Raw genomic sequence first — 18,030 nt, 5'->3', positions numbered from 1 at the left:
TTCCCCTGCTTCATATCTGGCAAACCACCACCATCTCCATCTTCCAAATCACATCTTCTCCAGGAGGCCTTCCCTAATCTCTCAACTCCCCACCACTTTTCCCTCTCTATTGCTTCATCTATGCACTTGATTCCTGACCCCCTAGGCACTTAGATCTGTACTCCACCCTCTTTCTCTACAGCACTTATGTGCATAGCTTGAAATTCTATTGCTTCCACCTGCCAGCAATTTATTTCAGTGTCTATCTCCTTCAATCACTCAATCATCATATTTACTGGGGACTTACCATGTGCACAGCACTGTACTAGGGACTTGGAAGAGCACAGGATAACAGAGTTGGAAGGCATGTTCCCTGCCCACAAGAAGCTTACAGTCTAGCTACAGCTACAGTCTCCTTCCCTAGATTGCAAATTCCTAGAAGGCAGGAATCATTTTTACTTAATCGATTGTATCAATCAACAAATCGTATTTATTGAGTGCTTACTGTGTCTAATGCACTATACTCGGTGCTTACCATTAGTGCAGTGCTCTGCACATGGTAAGTAATCAGTAAATGCTACCGACTGTTTGGGAATCTTGCTGCCACCAGGAATTTCACCCTAGACCCTCTCTGACCCACTTTCCCCCGTTACCCTGCCTCTACCCTACTCACTCCATCCGAAGAAAGGCGGGAGGCTCCAAGCCAGAGAGTAAACCCAGACACCGGTCAGGATCAGCAGAACCCTCCTCTTGGAGATGAAGCCTATGGAGGCCAGCGGGTGAGTGATGACGAAGTACCTGTCCAATGCAATCACTGTCAGAGTGATCATGGATGTGATGCCGAAGAGGGCACCGCAGAATGCGTAGAGCTGGCAACCTATTCCCAGGCAGAGGAATACAGAGAGAGAGTGAGCACACAGCTTCCCAACATCAAGTCACTTCCTGAGAAATGGGGGGGATGAGGTGGGGGAAGGCCTTGAGGATTTAGTCAACAGGACTGGAGGGTAAAATGTAAAATTCCCAGTCAGTGGTGCCACCCTGCCATACAAAAAAGACCCTTGAAGAAATGATGTGAGTTCCAAGGGCATCAGTGTGACCTAGTGGAAAGACCACAGGCCTGGGAGTCAGATGACCTGGGTTCTAAACCTGGGTCCGCCAGATACCTGCTGTGTGACCTGAGGAAAGTCACTTAACTTCTCTGTGCCTAAGTTTCCTCATCTGCAAAATGCAGATTAAATATCTGTTCTCCCTCCTATTTAGATGGTGAGCCCATATGGGACCTGATTATCTTCTATCTACCTTAGTGCTTACAACAGTGCTTGGAACATAGTAAGTGCTTAACAAGTACCACAGTTACTATTAACCATGTGGTGGTTTGCCCAGTCATTCATGCAATCAAAAATATCTGGGAAATGTGACTGAGCCTTTGGATGTTTTAAAACTCTGGCTAAATATCTCTCCAATTGGGTCCAGGTGTGTGAGCTGCTTGGGAAAAAGTAGGACCTTCTTCCTCTGGCTAATCTATAGCACGTTTTCCCAGCCACTTACCCAGTGCCCAACAGACATTAATGAAAGCCAGCGACCAATATATGCCCAGGCTTGCACATGTGAAGTCACAGGAGCAAGAAATACCTGAAAGGAATGACCTTGTGGCAATTACTGACCCACATACCTTTCTCCCCAAAAATCCATCTCTTGTGAAGGCTGCTGACAAAGAACACGGGAGCCTGGGTGAGGGACATGAAGAAGTCACTGATGGACAGATTGATGATGAGCATATTGGCAGGAGTCCGGAGGTTTCGACTCCTGTGGGAAACAGACCAAAGTCAAGTTACACTCAATATGGTCTAGGGGCCCCAGATGAGCTGAAAAAAGAAAGTCCAAGGCACCCCTGGCCCCCTAACACCCCCGCAGCTGGGGGAGGGAGAGTGGGCTGATTATGAGGATCCGTTCGATCTCTGAGGAAGCACGGCCCATTAGATTCTCCGACCCCACCTGCCCCCCGGCCCTGTTGAACAGGAAATTAATGTCCTGGCCACAGGTTATGGATTTTCTGGATCTGGGTCAGGCTGATCTGGAGAAGCATTTTCCGCAGCTGATAGGATTAGTAGCTACTGCCGAATGGGGTGATTAGAAAGGGAGGCATTCCGCCTCATCAAGCCCAGCTGCTCCCCTTACTGAGGCAGACAATGAGCTCTGTGAGCTGGCCGGGGCAATGCCCACCTCACCTGACAAAGCAGCAACAAGGAGGATGAACCAGTCTGACAGCTCAGGCAGAGATGTTGGGCCCAGTAGGTGGGTCCCACTGGTCTGAGTCTTAATACTCCTCTGCCTCTCAGCTGCCTTCGTCACTGTGGACCACTCCTTTCCCCCGGAAACACTATCTATCTAGCCTTGGTTTTTATGATACAGTCCTCTTCTGGTTCTCCTTTTACCTCTCTAGACAATCTTTCTTTTTCTTTCATCTGCTCATTCTTGGCCTCCCACACCCCAAATTTGGATGTACCATAAGCCTCTATTTTGGGTCTCCTCATCTCACTTTTGCAGAGGGGCTCATCTGCTTCCAGAGCTTCAACTACGGCCTCTATGTGGATGACTCCCAAATCTAGTTCGTTAGCTCTGACCTCTCTCCTCCAGTCTCACATTTCCTCCTGCCTCCCAGTCATCTCTACACTAATGTTCTGCTGGCACCTCAAGCTTAATATGTTCCAAATGGATTCCTCACCTTTCCTCCCATATTTATATTTTTTCTTCTCCTTCCTTTCCCATCATGGGGGACAACACCACCATCTCCCTACCTCTCAAGGCTGTACCCTTGACATTATCCTCCACTCCTCCCTCTCTTTCAACCCACACTTTTAGTCCATTTGCCAAATCCTGCCTGTTTTTCCTCCTAAACATTTCTAGGATCCTCCCTCCTTCCTCTTCATCCAAATAACCACCACAGGGGTTCAGGCACTTGCAATATCCCAGCTTGACGACTGCATTGACCTCCTCACTGGTCTGCCTACCTCCAATTCGCTCCCCCCTCCAGTCTATTCTACTCTCCACTGGCCCGATTATGGAATGAAACACCATTCAGCATATGTCACCCACCTCCTCAAAAACCTCCAATAATTGCCCATTCGTCTTAGCATCACGTGGAAACTCCTGACCTTTGGCTTTACAGCACACAATCAGTTCTCTCCCTCTTACTTATCTACTCCCTTCTGCCACTACTCCCTAGGTCCCACTCTTCATTCCTCTCAAGCTAACATACTCACTGGGACCCGTTCTTGCCTCACCTGCAAGTAATCTCTTGCTGATGTCCTCACCACTGCCTGGAACATTCTTCTGTTCATGTGCAACAGAACACTGCTTTCCCCCTCTTCAAAACCCTTCTAAAAATCAACTTTCCTTCAGGAGGCCTTCCACAATTAATCTAAATTTTCCCATTTTATGTCCCCCAAATGCAATTTCAACCCTTCTACGCCATCTCAGAACTTAACTACACAACCTCCCATAGCACTTATGTATGTATCCTTATTCTCTCTCATTTCTTCCACCCTGTAATTTATTTAAGAGTTTGTCTCTCCAACTAGATTTTTAAGATCTCTGAGGGCAGCAATTATGTGTACTAATATTCATTCATTCATTTAATCGTATTTCTTGAGCGCTTACTGTGTGCAGAGCAATGTACTAAGCGCTTGGGAAGTACAAGTTGGCAACATATAGAGACGGTCCCTACCCAACAACGGGTTCACAGTCTAGAAGGGGGAGACAGGCAACAAAACAAAACATGTGGACAGGTGTCAAGTCATCAGAATAAATAGAAGTAAAGCTAGGTGCACATCATTAACAAAATAAATAGAATAGGAAATATGTATAAGTAAAATAAATAGAGTAATAAATCTGTACAAACATATATATACAGGTGCTGTGGGGAGGGGAAGGAGGTAGGGCGGGGGTATGGGGAGGGGAAGAGGAAAAAGGGGGCTCAGTCTGGGAAGTCCTCCTGGAGGAGGTGAGCTCTCAGTAGGGCTTTGAAGGGAGGAAGAGAGCTAGCTGGAGGATATGCGGAGGGAGGGCATTCCAGGACAAGAGGAGGACATGGGCTGGGGGTCGACGGCCCTTTATCGTGGACAGAAAATGTTTCTATTTATTGGAGCTACAGAGATGCTATCTCTCCCAAGCCCTTAAGGCAGGGCTCTGCTCACAGTAGGCACTCAACAAATCCTATTGATTGACTGATTAACAGGTGGCCAGGAAGCTGATGGCTAGTGGGGTCCCATGAGATTCCTCCGTCTTTTTTGACCCAGCCCAAAGGATTGTGGGTCTCTGTGGAAGAGCCATTTTCCTCCCCACTGTAGTGCTCCAGCCCCTGAATAGGATTCCTCTGATGCTCAAGGCCCAGAGTGATTCTTTAGGAGGTCAGTGCCTGGGTGGAGAAAACCCAGTTCTCCTGGGACCACCAAAAATACAGAAAGGAAGAAGGTCAGATAGGGTTCCTGCTGGATGCCAAGCAAGATGAGTTAGAATAATTGTCACAGCCACGTAGGCTGATTCCAGTCTCCCCAAAGACCAGCGTCCATTGCTGACTAGAGAAAGAACAGTGTAACCTAGTGGAAAGTGGGAGTGAGAAGACCTGGGTTCTAGTCCTGCCTCAATCACTTGCCTGCTGTGTGACCTTGGGCAAATCATTTAACTTCTTTGGGCCTCAGTTTCCTTATCTGTAAAATAGGTATTCAATACCCATTGTCCTTCAAGGAGCAGCATGGACTCATAGAAAGAGCCTGGGCCTGAGAGTCTAAGGACGGGGTTCTAATCCCAGTTCTTCCAGTTGCCTGCTGGCACCTTAGGCAAGTCACTTAACTTCTCTGTGCCTCTGTCTCCTCATCTGTAAAATGAAGATTCAATGCCTGCTCTCCCTCCTATTTAGACTGTAAATACAATCTTATTAACTTGTATCTACCTCAGTGCTTAGAACAGTGCTTTACACATGGTAAGCTCTTAAGAAAACAATGATAATATAATAATAGTTATAATAATAACAATAATAATAATAGTTAGACTGTGAGCCCCATGTAGGACAGAGACCAATTCCAATCTGTTTATCTTGTTCAGTGTTTGGCACATAGCAAATGTTTAATAAATACTATTATAATTATTAGAGCCAGTGTGGCTAGTGGAAAGAGAAAGAGGCTAGGAACCAGAAGACCCGAGTTCCAGGCCTAGCTTTGCTATAGGCCTTCTGTATGACCCTGAGAGGTCACTTTATCTCTCTGGGCCTCGTTTGCTTCATCCATAAAATGGGAATTATAACACTAGACTCTCTCAACCTCACAGGGTTATTGTGAGTATAAATTCAGATAACTGATGAGAATTTCTCTGGAAAAATAAAAAGCACTCTACCAATTCAAAACATTATTATTTAAAGGGCCTCTCCACTGGTGTCAATCAATCAATCAATCGTATTTATTGAGCGCTTACTATGTGCAGAGCACTGTACTAAGCGCTTGGGAAGTACAAATTGGCAACACATAGAGACAGTCCCTACCCAACAGTGGGCTCACAGTCTAAAAGTGGGCTCACAGTCTAAAAGTCCACGATGAATCCATGATGAATTATTCAGGAAGATAATTTCTCTACTGTCCTGAGTAACGCACCAGGACTATAGTCCATTCAGGTCTTTGAATGTTCCCCAAATGCCACTGATTCCACCTCTCACCCCACCAACTAACCCAACCCCACTTCCACTGAACCCCAGCACCCGACTCCAAGAGACATCACCTAGGACTCCACCCTCTTCGCCACCCCCTCCGAACCTCGGTACCTGCAGAATGTGTAGATGATCAGGAAATTCCCCAGCACACCTGTGATGCCCACAGCCAGAATGATGGCCCCGATGGTGTAGTGAGCGTGGTCCGGGACGTCTACTGTTGGGAAGGCGTGGTAGGAGCTGGGCAGTGAGGCTTCACCCTACAGGGAAAGATGGTGGAACAGCAAAGATCCTATCAGCGCTGAGATTTCCAGTTTCTGGGAGCTGGTAAATGTCCTGGATTCCACAGGAAAGATGATGATGATAATGATAAGGATGATCAACGTGGTATTTGTTGAGTCCTTACTATTTGACAAGCATTGCTCAAAATGCTGGATGATGCTATAAAAATCTCTGTTGAGCTTTTTGACTTCACACCTGAGAGAAGCAGTGGCTGAAGCATTTTAAGCATCACACTGGGCATCCAGGTTGATTCCTGGGACTACGATCCTTGCATCACCAAGGATTCATACACACGCACACACACACACGCCGCCCCAACCACACCCATGCCCACCACCACCATCACCTACTTCTTAGTGGAGGGAAGTTTGTTCTTTTCCTCCCCAGCTGTCAGTGGGTTGAGGCCACCTCTGAATGAGGAGAGACCCAAAGTCTTGGAAAAAGATACATGAAAGGGATGGATAGTGCAGTACAGGATTATTGTTCCTGAAATTGTCAGTATTTAGCACATAGTAAGCACTTAGTAAATACCACTATTACTCTTGCTATTATCGTTATTAGTAGCAGTGGTAATATGTGTCTGCTTATTGTTCTACTGTACTCTTCCAAGTGCTTAGTACAGTGCTCTGCATTCAGTAAGTGCTCAATAAATATGATTCAATGAATAATGAATGGATGAATGAATAGCAGTAATAGTATAAGAGTTAAGGAGCATCTACTGGAGCTGGTGTGTGGCAGATTCAGACAGAGAGAAAAAAATCATTCCTCCACCAGAGGTGGGAAAAACACATGGAATCTGTAGCTACAGGAATTTCTGCAGCCAGAAATACCATTTGGTTCAAGCAAGCTTGGGCAAATGCATGGGTATCTAGAGGGAAGAGTTCTCCCTCCTACCGCTACTTAGACTGTGAGCCCCATGCGGGACAGGGACTGTGTCCAACCTAAGTAACTTGTATCTACCCCAGCGCTTAGAATAGAGTTTCACACTGTAAGTGCTTAAGAAATATCATTAAAAAAGTTAGAGAAGGCTCAACAAGGTTCAAACAGAATTCATCTTCCCCCACAAACCCTGGCCTTCCTCTGTCTTTCTCATCACTGTAGACAAAACCACTATCTCACAAGCTCGTAAACTTGGCATTACCCTAGACAAATCTCTCTCATTCAACCCACGTATTCACTCTGTCACCTTCATAATGTCACTAAAATCCACCCTTTCCTCTCCATTCAAGCTGCTACCACACTGATCCAAGAACTTATCTTCCAACAGCCTATTGCATCAGTCTCCTCACTTACCTCCCTGCTTCCTGTCTCGCCCAACTCCAGTCCTTAGTACATGCTGCTGCCTTGATCATTTTTATAAAAAGCCATTCAGTACATCTTCCTACTTCTCAAGTGGTTCCCCATCCACCTCCAAACTGAAGACAAACTCCTCACTAACAGCTTTAAAACACTTAATCAATTCTCCCCCTCCTACCATGCCTCACTGATTTCTTACAACCCAGTCCATACGCTTCACTCCTCCGATGTCAACCTACTCGCTCTTCTTCAATCCCATCTATCTCATCACTGGCCTCCCACCCCCTTCATATATGACAGAGAAGCAGCCTGGCCTAGTGGATAGAGCATGGGCCTGGGAGCTAGAGGGACCTGAGTTGTAATCCCAGCTCCACCACTTTTCTGTGGTGACCTTAGACGAGTCACTTAACTTCTCTGTGCCTCAGTTCTCTTCTCTGTAAAATGCAGATTAAGATGGTGAGCTCCATGAGGGACATGGACTGTGCCCAACATGGTTAGCTTGTATCTACTCCAGTGTTTAGAACAGTGCCTGGCACATAGTAAGTGCTTAACAAATACCATAAAAAAAGATCACTATTCTCTCCATTTTCATAGCCTTACTAAAATCACATCTCCTCCAAGAGACCTTCTCTGACTAATAATAATAATAATAATAATGGCATTTATTAGGTGCTTACTATGTGCAAAGCACTGTTCTAAGAGCTGGGGGGATACAAGGTGATCAGGTTGTCCCACGTGGGGCTTACAGTCTTAATCCTCATTTTACAGATGAGGTAACTGAGGCCCAGAGAAGTAAAGTGACTAGACGGAAGTCACACAACTGACAAGTGGTGGAGCCAGGATTTGAACCCATGACCTCTGACTCCAAAGCCCGTGCTCTTTTGCCTAAGCATTTGGATAGGCCCCCTTTAAACAGTTGCACCTGCAGCCCCACAACACTTCTTTACATATCTCTAATTTATTTGTATTAATCTGTCTCCCCCTCTAGACTGTGGGCAGGGAATGTATCTGCCAACTCTGTTGCATTCTACTCTCCCAAAGACATAGAACAGTGCTCTAAAGCAGTGCTTATGCAGTGTTTAATAAATACAACTGATTGATTGATGGGCAATAGCCCCATGCTGGATTACTGGAGCAAAGAACAGAGATGTGGAGGGAAAGTTGGATGGTCTCTCTCTTTCTAACGAAGAGCATAGGTGACCAATCAATCAATCAATCAATCATTTATTGAGCGCTTTCTGTGTGCAGAGCACTATTCTAAGCACTTGGGAAAGTGCAATAGAACAATATAATATTTGGTAGCCATAGTCCCCGCTGCTTGCCCACATGACCTTGCGGTCTAGATTATCAGAATTATCAGGGGTCAGATTGGGCACCCTCCCCTGACCCCCCTATGGACCTGACAGCCATCGGTGGCTGCCCTCAGACCCTGTGCAACATCATGAAGAAGCAGTGTGGCTCAGTGGAAATCAATCAATCAATCATATTTATTGAGCGCTTACTGTGTGCCGAGCACGGGCTTTGGTGTCAGAGGTCATGGGTTCAAATCCCAGCTCCGCCAATTGTCAGCTGTGTGACTTTGGGCAAGTCACTTAACTTCTCTGTACCTCAGTTGCCTCATCTGTAAAATGGGGTTTAAGACTGTGAGCCCCCCATGGGACAACCGGATCACCTTGTAACCTCCCCAGCGCTTAGAGCAGTGCTTTGCACATAGTAAGCGCTTAATAAATGCCATCATCAGCATCATCATCATCATCATCATCATCATCATCATCATGACACTTAGGGTTCTGGGACCTTAACTGGAGCTAGAGTCCTGAGCCAGAGGGTTGGAAAGAGCAAAGACTGCAGGCCACAGAATACTGGGAGAAGTAATCGGTGTGAATGAGAGAACTGGGGGAGTGCACTGAACCAAATGACAGTGCATTTCTGCCAGTGAGGCAGGTTTCTAACTAAAGAGTCCCCCAGAGTACAACCCAAGTAGGGCAGACCCAACCCAATCCTGAGAAACAGCAGGCTATCATGGGTGGGAAAGACCATAGCTGCTACCAAGGCAACAGCCTGCTGGGTTGTTGACACTTTGTATTGGGTCACTTCAGCCATAAATGGAGATTTCAGGTAAAAGATCTCCATTTGCAAATCACTTCACCCCTTCCCACCTGCCCATTCATCGCATTCCAGGCCCTGGTGGGACATGACTGGCAGGCAAGAGAGACTGAGAATGGCATTAGACTGTGAGCCCACTGTTGGGTAGGGACTGTCTCTATATGTTGCCAACTTGTACTTCCCAAGTGCTTAGTACAGTGCTCTGCACACAGTAAGCGCTCAATAAATACGATTGATGATGATGATTTGCAAAGCACTATCACTATAATCAATTCCTTTGTGCAGGTTCCCACTCCTGAATTCTCGGAACATTATAATGATGGCATTTATTAAGCACTTACTATGTGCAAAGCACTGTTCTAAGCGCTGGGGAGGTTACAAGGTGATCAGGTTGTCCTACAGGGGGCTCACAGTCTTAATCCCCATTTTACAGATGAGGGAACTGAGGCTCAGAGAAGTGAAGTGACTTGCCCAAAGTCACACAGCTGACATTTGGCAGAGCTGGGATTTGAACCCATGACCTCTGACTCCAAAGCCTGTGCTCTTTCCACAGAGCCACGCTGCTTCTCGTCATCCCCGGATGCAGGGCTTGGGAGACATAGAGAAGAAGGACGAGATGTGATCTCCGCCCTCAAGGAGCTTTCAATCTAATATGTGAGTAAGCCAACATGAACAGTGACTATACAACAGGTGAGGAGGTTTGAAAATAGGTATAAATAATATTCACACATAGATAACTAAATCCATTCCAAATAAAATAAAGTGCATGGAATAATAATAATGATGGCATTTATTAAGCGCTTACTATATGCAAAGCACTGTTCTAAGTGCTGGCACTGTTCTAAGTGCTGAGTCAGTGAGGAAGTCACTGAGAGGATTGTGTGACTGAAAAGCATCTTCTCTCTGCTCTGCTCTTTCTTTCCTTTCTTTCTTCCTTTCTTCCTTCTTTTCTTTCTTCCTTTCTTCCTTCCTTCCTTCCCTCCTTCCTTCCTTCCTTCCTTCCTCCCTCCCTCCTTCCCTTCCTTCCTCCCTCCCTCCCTCCTTCCCTTCCTTCCTCCCTCCCTCCCTCCCTCCCTTCCTTCCTTCCTTCCTTCCTTCCTTCCTTCCTTCCTTCCTTCCTTCCTTCCTTCCTTCCTTCCTTCCTTCCCTTCCTTCCTCCCTCCCTCCTTCCCTTCCTTCCTCCCTCCTTCCCTTCCTTCCTCCCTCCCTCCCTCCTTCCCTTCCTTCCTCCCTCCCTCCCTCCCTCCCTCCCTTCCTTCCTTCCTTCCTTCCTTCCTTCCTTCCTTCCTTCCTTCCTTCCTTCCTTCCCTTCCTTCCTCCCTCCCTCCTTCCCTTCCTTCCTTCCTCCCTCCCTCCCTCCCTCCCTTCCTTCCTTCCTCCCTCCCTCCTTCCCTTCCTTCCTCCCTCCCTCCCTTCTTTCCTTCCTTCCTTCCTTCCTTCCTTCCTTCCTTCCTTCCTTCCTTCCTTCCTTCCTTCCTTCCATCTTTCCTTCCTTCCTTCCTCCCTCCCTCCCTCCCTTCTTTCCTTCCTTCCTTCCTTCCTTCCTTCCTTCCTTCCATCTTTCCTTCCTTCCTTCCTTCCTTCCTTCCTTCCTTCCTTCCTTCCTTCCTTCCTTCCTTCCTTTCTTTCTTCCCCTCTCTCTCTCTCTTTCTTCCTTTCTTCAAGTGTGGTCTTGTGGAAAGAGCACGGGCCTGGAAGTCGGAAGACCTGGGTTCTAATCCCAGCTCTGCCGCTTGTCTGCTGTGTGACCTTGGGCAAGTCACTTAACTTCTCTGTGCCTCAGTTACATCATCTGTAAAATGGATTTAAGACTAGGAGCCTCATGTGGGACATGGACTGTATCCAACCTGCTTAGCTTTTATCCACTCTAGCGCTTACTTCAGTGTCTGACATATGCTGCTGTTGTCTTATGCTGCGGAGTCGTGTCCAACCCATACTGTCGCCATGGACACATCTCTCCCAGAATTCCCCACCTCCATCTGCAATCGTTCTGGTAATGTATCTGTTGAGTTTTCTTGGTAAAAATACAGAAGCATTTTACCATTGCCTCCTTCTGTGCAGTAAACCTGAGTCTCTGCCCTTGACTCTCTCCCGTGCCGCTGCTGCCCAGCACAGGTGAGTTTTGAATTGTAGCAGATTGCCTTCCACCCGCTAGCCAGTGCCCAAGCTAGGATATGCCTCTGTTTGACTCTCCCCCTCATAGTTGAGACTGGTAGAGTCCTGGAAACTGTCCAGGTTCGACCCTGACAGGTGTCTGACCTATAGTTAGTGCTTAATAAATACCACTTAAAAAAATACCAGCTGGAGGTGGTGACTTTGCTGGAGGGCCCTGAGGGAGGGGAGGGATGTGGCTTGGCTGAATCCCCTGACTCCTTCCATGCTGGCTCCCTAATGCATCTTGTCTAAGGTTTTATGGTCCAAATGCTCATATATTTATTTTATTTTGTTAATATATTTTGTTTTGTTGTCTGTCTCCCCCTTCTAGACTGTGAGCCCATTGTTGGGTAGTCACCGTCTCTATATGTTGCCAACTTGTACTTCCCAAGCGCTTAGTACAGTGCTTGCACACAGTAAGCGCTCAATAAATACGATTGAATGAATGAATTATTATAATTATGGTATTTATTAAGTGCCAAGCGCTGGGGTATATATGTAAAGCCCCATTCCCACATGCGGTCTCATGATCTAAATAGGATGGAAAATAGGTATTTAGCCCTCATTTTATAGATGAGGAAACCAAAGGACAGAGAAGTCGATTGATTCACCCAAGGTCACACAATAGGTAAGGGACCGAGTCAGGATTAGAACCTGGGTCCTCTGATTCCCAGGCCCAGGGTTTTGCCACTAGGCCACACTGCTTCACAGCGGCTTGGGCATCTATGTGTCTGACCTGATCTGCCTCCACCATCGTACTGAAAGCTCCGCAGAGCCTGGTTCAGACCACTGCCTGATGAGTAAGCTCAGTAACTACTATCACCTACAGAACCAATTACGAGACAGGAATTCAAGCCGGAGTTCTCCTTCCAGTTTAACCAGGTTTCTATAGCGATATATGTTGCCAATTTGTACTTCCCAAGTGCTTAGTACAGTGCTCTGCACATAGTAAGCGCTCAATAAATACGATTGATGATGATCTCAGGAAGCCAGGCATCCAGCCCCAGGATCACCCAGGATTTGGGAAGCAGATCCCGATCCTTTGGTTCCACGTTTTACTGCCACTGTCTCTGCAGCCCCCACTTTGAAGGAAGGAATTTCCCTGTTTTCCCAATGGGATGCAAGACCCAGAGAGGGGAAGAGCTTGGAACTGTGGCTGGCAGGAGGGGTCACTGGAGGGAGAGGCTTGCCAGCCCTTGGATAAAGCTTTCCAAGAGTTCTGTGCGGTCAAAGGGAAGGCCCCACACAAAGCAGAGGATTTTGGGGAAGTTGCTTTTAGACTGTGAGCCCACTGTTGGGTAGGGACTGTCTCTATGTGTTGCCAATTTGTACTTCCCAAGCACTTAGTACAGTGCTCTGCACATAGTAAGCTCTCAATAAATACGATTGATTGATTGATTTATTGCTCAAGGGCCCAGTATGAATCAGTGTAAATGAGCGACTTTAACACCGGACACGAAATAGACAACCAACAAGCCAAGGAGGCTCCAAAGTCAAGCAGGGGCCTCCCCATGAGCAGTAGGAGTAGAGGTTGGCTTTCCTCCCAAAAGGAAGGAGACAAGACAGAGGGGAGTAGAACCAGGCACTGAGTCCCAAGGTCAAGCAGGATCCCTCCTCGTGAGCAGTAGGAGCAGTGCTTGGTTTTCCTCCAAAAAAGGAGGAATGATAGAGGGGAGTAAGCCAAGGTCAGGTTAGAAAACCGCCTGGTGAAAGGAGTCCAAGGCCAAAGAGGACCCCTCCCAGTGAGCAGTGGGAGCAGAGCAGCCCCCTCTCCCCCTCTCTAAAAAGGTTGGAAGTCACCTGGGAGGAGGACCAGAGGAGAAACAAATAAGGATCAACTAATGGGAAATGAAGGATTAAGCTATGATAAGGATGAAGATTTGTACTATAACAGCCCTTGTTGGGTACTCAGTAGGGGTCTCTCCGAGGTGGGACTCCAAGACTCTGCTCCCCAGAGGAAAGACTAACCACAGCTTCTCAGGTCTTGGTGCTGTGGGGGCACCCCTGCCAGTGTGGGTCAGTGAGCTCTTGGGTGCTGAGCTGGCCGGGCTGTGCCCCACAGTGTCTGCTCGACGTCAGGAGGCCCGGGGGGTGGATCTCTGATAAAACGGGCCATGTGATGACAACTGGAGATTCCTGGTGCTCCAAGATCAGTCAGGTGAGCATGCTGGGGGGCTCCTAATGGCAGAGTGGAGACGGACCCCCAAACAGCTTCTCCCTAGGGGCTGGATACAGACGGGAACTGGCCAAACCCGGGACTAGACTCCATAAATGGGACTTGGGGTTGGGCCAGAGGCCAGCCTGTGCTAAAGAGGATGGGGTAATTGGACGGACCCTAATGGGTGGGGTCAAAAGGAATGCCTCCTCCCTGAGCTCTCACACGGTCCAGGCCCAGAGGCTGGCCACTTCTGCCGTTGGGCCTCTTCTAAAGGCCAGGGTTTGGGCCTGCAATTTGACCAGAGACCACAATCTGTCCCCTCATGCTAATTGCACCTCTTTTAGGAAGAAGCATAAAGAGGTTCCCCATTCCAACACTGACTTTTTCTGCACTTTAAGCTCTCAATCAATCAAGCAGTGGTATTTACTAAACAGTTACTGTGTGCAGAGCACTGTACTAAGTGCTTGGGAGAGTACAACTTAGAGTTGGCAGACATGTTTCCCTGCCCACAACGAGCTCCATTTGTGAAACCAAGGGAAGCCCTGCCTCTCCCCTCCCCTACACTACCCTATCCACCCACACCCACCTCCATCTGCCACTTTCATTCATTCAATCATATTTATTGAGCACTTACTGTGTGCAGAGCGCTGTACTAAGCACTTGGGAAGTACAAGTCAGCAACATATAGAGACGGTCCCTACCCAACAACGGGCTCACAGTCTAGAAGGGGGAAACAGACAACAAAACAGAACACGTAATAGGTGTCAAAATTGTCAGAACAAATAGAATTATAGCTATATGCACAACATTAACAAAATAAATAGAATAGTAAATAGGTACTTTTGATCAGTGATGATCAGCCAGGTGATAATGCTTCCTCCCTTCTGCATCTCCTATGCACTTGAGTCTCTACCCCACAAGCACTTAGGTGCTCACCATGCCTCCCACCCCCACAGCACTTTACACACATTTCCTTAAGCTCTACTACTTCTCTTACCTTATTTTATAGTCAGTCTATCTTCTCTGCTAGATTATAAAATCCATGAGGGGAATCAATGAATCAATCATATTTATTGATTCCTTACTTTGTGCAGAGCACTGTACTAAGTGCTTGGGAGAGTACAATATAGTAGAGTTGGAAAACACGTTCCCTGCCCACAATGAGCTTACAAGTAGAAGGGGAGGTAGACATTAATATAAATAAATATATTATGGATTATCAGCCAATGGCATTTATTGAGCACTTACTATGTGCAGCGCACCGTCCTAAGCACTTGGGAAAGTACAATATAACAGAATTAGCAGATACATGCCCTGCCCACAATGAGCTTACAGTATAGAGGGGTAGACAAATATTAATATAAATGAATAGCAGATGTGTACATAAGAGCTACAGTGCTGGGAGTGGGGAAGAACGAAAGGAGCAAGTCAGGGAGATACAGAAGGGAGTGGGAGAAGAGGAAATGAGGGCTTAGTCAGGGAAGACCTCTTGGAGATGTGCTTTAAATAAGGCTCTGAAGGGAAGAGAGGTATTGCCCATCGGATATGAGGACGGAGGGCATTCCAAGTCTGAGACAGGACTTGGGTGAGAGATCAGCGGCAAGATAGATGAGACTGAGGTACATTGAGAAGTTTAGCATTACAGGAGCAAATTGTGGGGTGTGGGTTGTCTGAGGAAGGATGAGAAGCAAAGTGCTTTTTGATCACAAAACCTTTTGCTAGGTTTGGTTTGGGGAATCATTTCAAGGGTCTGGGGCTCAGCCCATGGCTGGAGTCCTGCCAGGGCTGACAGCGAGCAGTGGATTCTCATTGTCTGGCAGAGTGTATCTACTTGCCCCCACATGTGGGCTCCTGGAAGGGGAACCTACTCTAGGCACTGGGTGAGTGGCTTTTTATACTGGAAGCTCGTTGTGGGCAGGGAATGCATCTGTTCATTGCTATATTGTAATCTCCCAAGTGCTTATTACACTGCTCTGCATGCAGTAAACGCTCAATAAATACGATTGACTGATTGACTTTCTGAGCCTCTTTTTCTTTCCCTGCAGGCCTACAGTGCATCTTTTCCCCTTTCCTCCTCCCTCTAGGACTAAGGGAACCATTCATGCATGCATTCATTCATTCAATTGTATTTATTGAGTGCTTACTGTGTGTAGAGCACTGTACTAAGTGCTTGGGAAGTACAAGTTGGCAACATATAGAGACGGTCCCTACCCAACAACGGACTCACAGTCTTCAAGGGGGAGACCTTTAAAACCACTATGCATTAAAGTTCTTCTGGTGCCACAGTTTCACATCTGAAAAACGCTTATTCCAAAGGCGGGTAGTACGCAGATTCAACAGTGGAATTTAAAAGGTTATTATATTTTTTCAGCAGCTTTCCCATGTTATTGCACTTTGGAGCTAAATGGAAAGGTCAATTTAACACTGTGCACACTGAGACATCTGGCTTAAACTCCTACTATATTTTAAGAGTTCGTACATTTTAGATTTCCTCCCAGGCCTATACAAAGAATACTTTTTCCCTCCTTTCCCACTGCCGTGGATCGGCTTACTCTGTCATTACGTTGACCAACCTCAGGGCAGATGAATGACTAACGCTAGATATCCTTTAGTTGAAATGTGTGTGTGTGGTGTGTGTGTGTGTGTGTGTGTGTGTGTGTGTTTTGTACGTGTACTTCATGTTTAAAATGTTTAAATGTAAAATATTTAAAATACACATTTGGCCCAGTGGTTCCAGCAGTGAAGTTCAGCAGTGAACCAGAGAAGAAACTCCAGTGCTCACTCCTCGGTGAGGTGGAGAGTGGAGGGAGGGAGAAAGGGAAGGAAGTGACTGCTCAGAAGAGGTTGGGCTGAGGAAAGGAAACTGCCCGTCCTGTAGTCTGAACACAAGCTTCATCTCTGCTGGTGCACCATTGAACATGGAGCATTCATTCACACTGGACCTCATTCTGCCCCCTTCATTTTTATGTAATCTTCCTCCCTTCTCCTCAGTTCATCACCCATCCCACACCCTGAATTCTCCCTGCTGCACTCATGTTCGAAGAATGAAGGAATGCTTGGTCCTGGTCTGTTTCAGAAATGATTTTACCAGGAGATGCTAGGGAAGGGGAGATGGGACCACTTGCCAAACTGACTGACCCCACAGTAATCTTGCCAATCTAACCAGCCACAGGCTTAGGGGGCAAAGCAATATTTTATCTCCACACTCACCATGGGAGTCACAGGGGGAAGGTCCAGCAAAGTATACGCGTCTACTTCTGAGCCATTCCAGATGTTGAGGGACGTCACATTGCGGGTACAGTTGGCATCTGACGATGGGCCCAGGCCCCCCTGGTGTGTGGAGGGAGCGTTCATCCTGATGAAGCAAAACTGGCTTTCAAGTCCCTGAGCTGATGCCACAACTTTGCTCTGGAACTCAGTGATCATAGCAAGTCACCCGCTGTCCAAATTCATGCTGCTTCTCCATGTCCAGCAGCTGGCAGGAGATTCCCTCCCTGGTACCCCAGGAGGGCTCAGGGAAGGGTGGCTAGCAGGAAGCAGCAGCAGCAGTTTATTGCAATTCCCAATGCCAACTATGCCACGGCAGCGGTGATGGCAGTGGTGGTGGTGACAGCAGCAGCAGCAGAAGCAGCGGCAGCAGCAGATGGATCAGAAGTGGGAGAAGCTTTCTTTTAAATATCAAAGCCTGCCCTGTTTGCACATGCCCAGTCAGGGCGCTGCCCCAGCCTCTTCTCTGGTTGAGCTCAATTACCCAGGGATCCTGATGCCACTCTGGCAGCACACTGAGTGGAGTTTACCCTCTAGTCAGACTCCCTTGGGTTAGACCAACCGTATGTTTTCTCACAGGACAGAAAGGAGTCCGGGAGGGGAGTTCACCCTCTCTGACCTAAGCTTTAACCCCTTTTGTTTATTCTCCTGCTGCTGGGTGGGGGAATCGCTCCCTACCCGCCCAAGAAGTGGGGGTAGAAATGGGAGAAAATTCCAGGGTAGTCCTCAACTCGGCTAGCTAGCCAGAAGCCACCTTCCTGGGAAGGAAGGGGGGCTGAGCTTTAACCAGGAAAACAGATGAGGTCAGCTGGGTCAGGAGCTGGAAATCTTCGTGCTTCGAAAGGCTTTTGCTTCCCTCTGGAAAAAGCAGGGGAGAACCGTGGGAAACTGAAAAGTACCTGACTCTTCCTTCTTCCAACCTGGCTGGGAGGTTGGGTCTGCCTGAGGCAAAGAACTGGGTTCCTTGATTCTGACCCATGTGAGCCACACCCTGGCTTTCTGAGAGACGGTAAAGAGCCCATGCTTTAATGCGGCCGGAAACTTTTCCAGAAAATAAGTTTGTCTTTCTGGGGGATTCATGAATTCACTC

General features: G+C 47.3%; 1 protein-coding gene across 1 annotated transcript in view; it reads right to left on the bottom strand.

Annotated features, from left to right (window-relative positions):
* OPN4 (opsin 4) overlaps positions 1–16,916 on the bottom strand; it is a 37,621-nt gene extending 20,705 nt beyond the window's left edge. The window contains exons 1-4 of the mRNA XM_038744309.1: positions 16,884–16,916; positions 5,792–5,937; positions 1,652–1,785; positions 653–856 (exon numbers count right to left, since the gene is read on the bottom strand). Of these exons, the coding sequence (XP_038600237.1) occupies positions 653–856; positions 1,652–1,785; positions 5,792–5,937; positions 16,884–16,886 (487 nt within the window). The 5' untranslated portion in view covers positions 16,887–16,916. The remainder of the gene's footprint in view (positions 1–652; positions 857–1,651; positions 1,786–5,791; positions 5,938–16,883) is intronic.
* Between the last annotated feature and the right edge of the window lie 1,114 nt (positions 16,917–18,030).

This window comes from Tachyglossus aculeatus, chromosome 3 (assembly GCF_015852505.1).
Source record: "Tachyglossus aculeatus isolate mTacAcu1 chromosome 3, mTacAcu1.pri, whole genome shotgun sequence".
Lineage (NCBI taxonomy): Eukaryota > Metazoa > Chordata > Mammalia > Monotremata > Tachyglossidae > Tachyglossus > Tachyglossus aculeatus.
The sequence above is the reverse complement of the archived record's forward strand: the minus strand, read 5'-3'. Positions and strand labels throughout refer to the sequence as shown.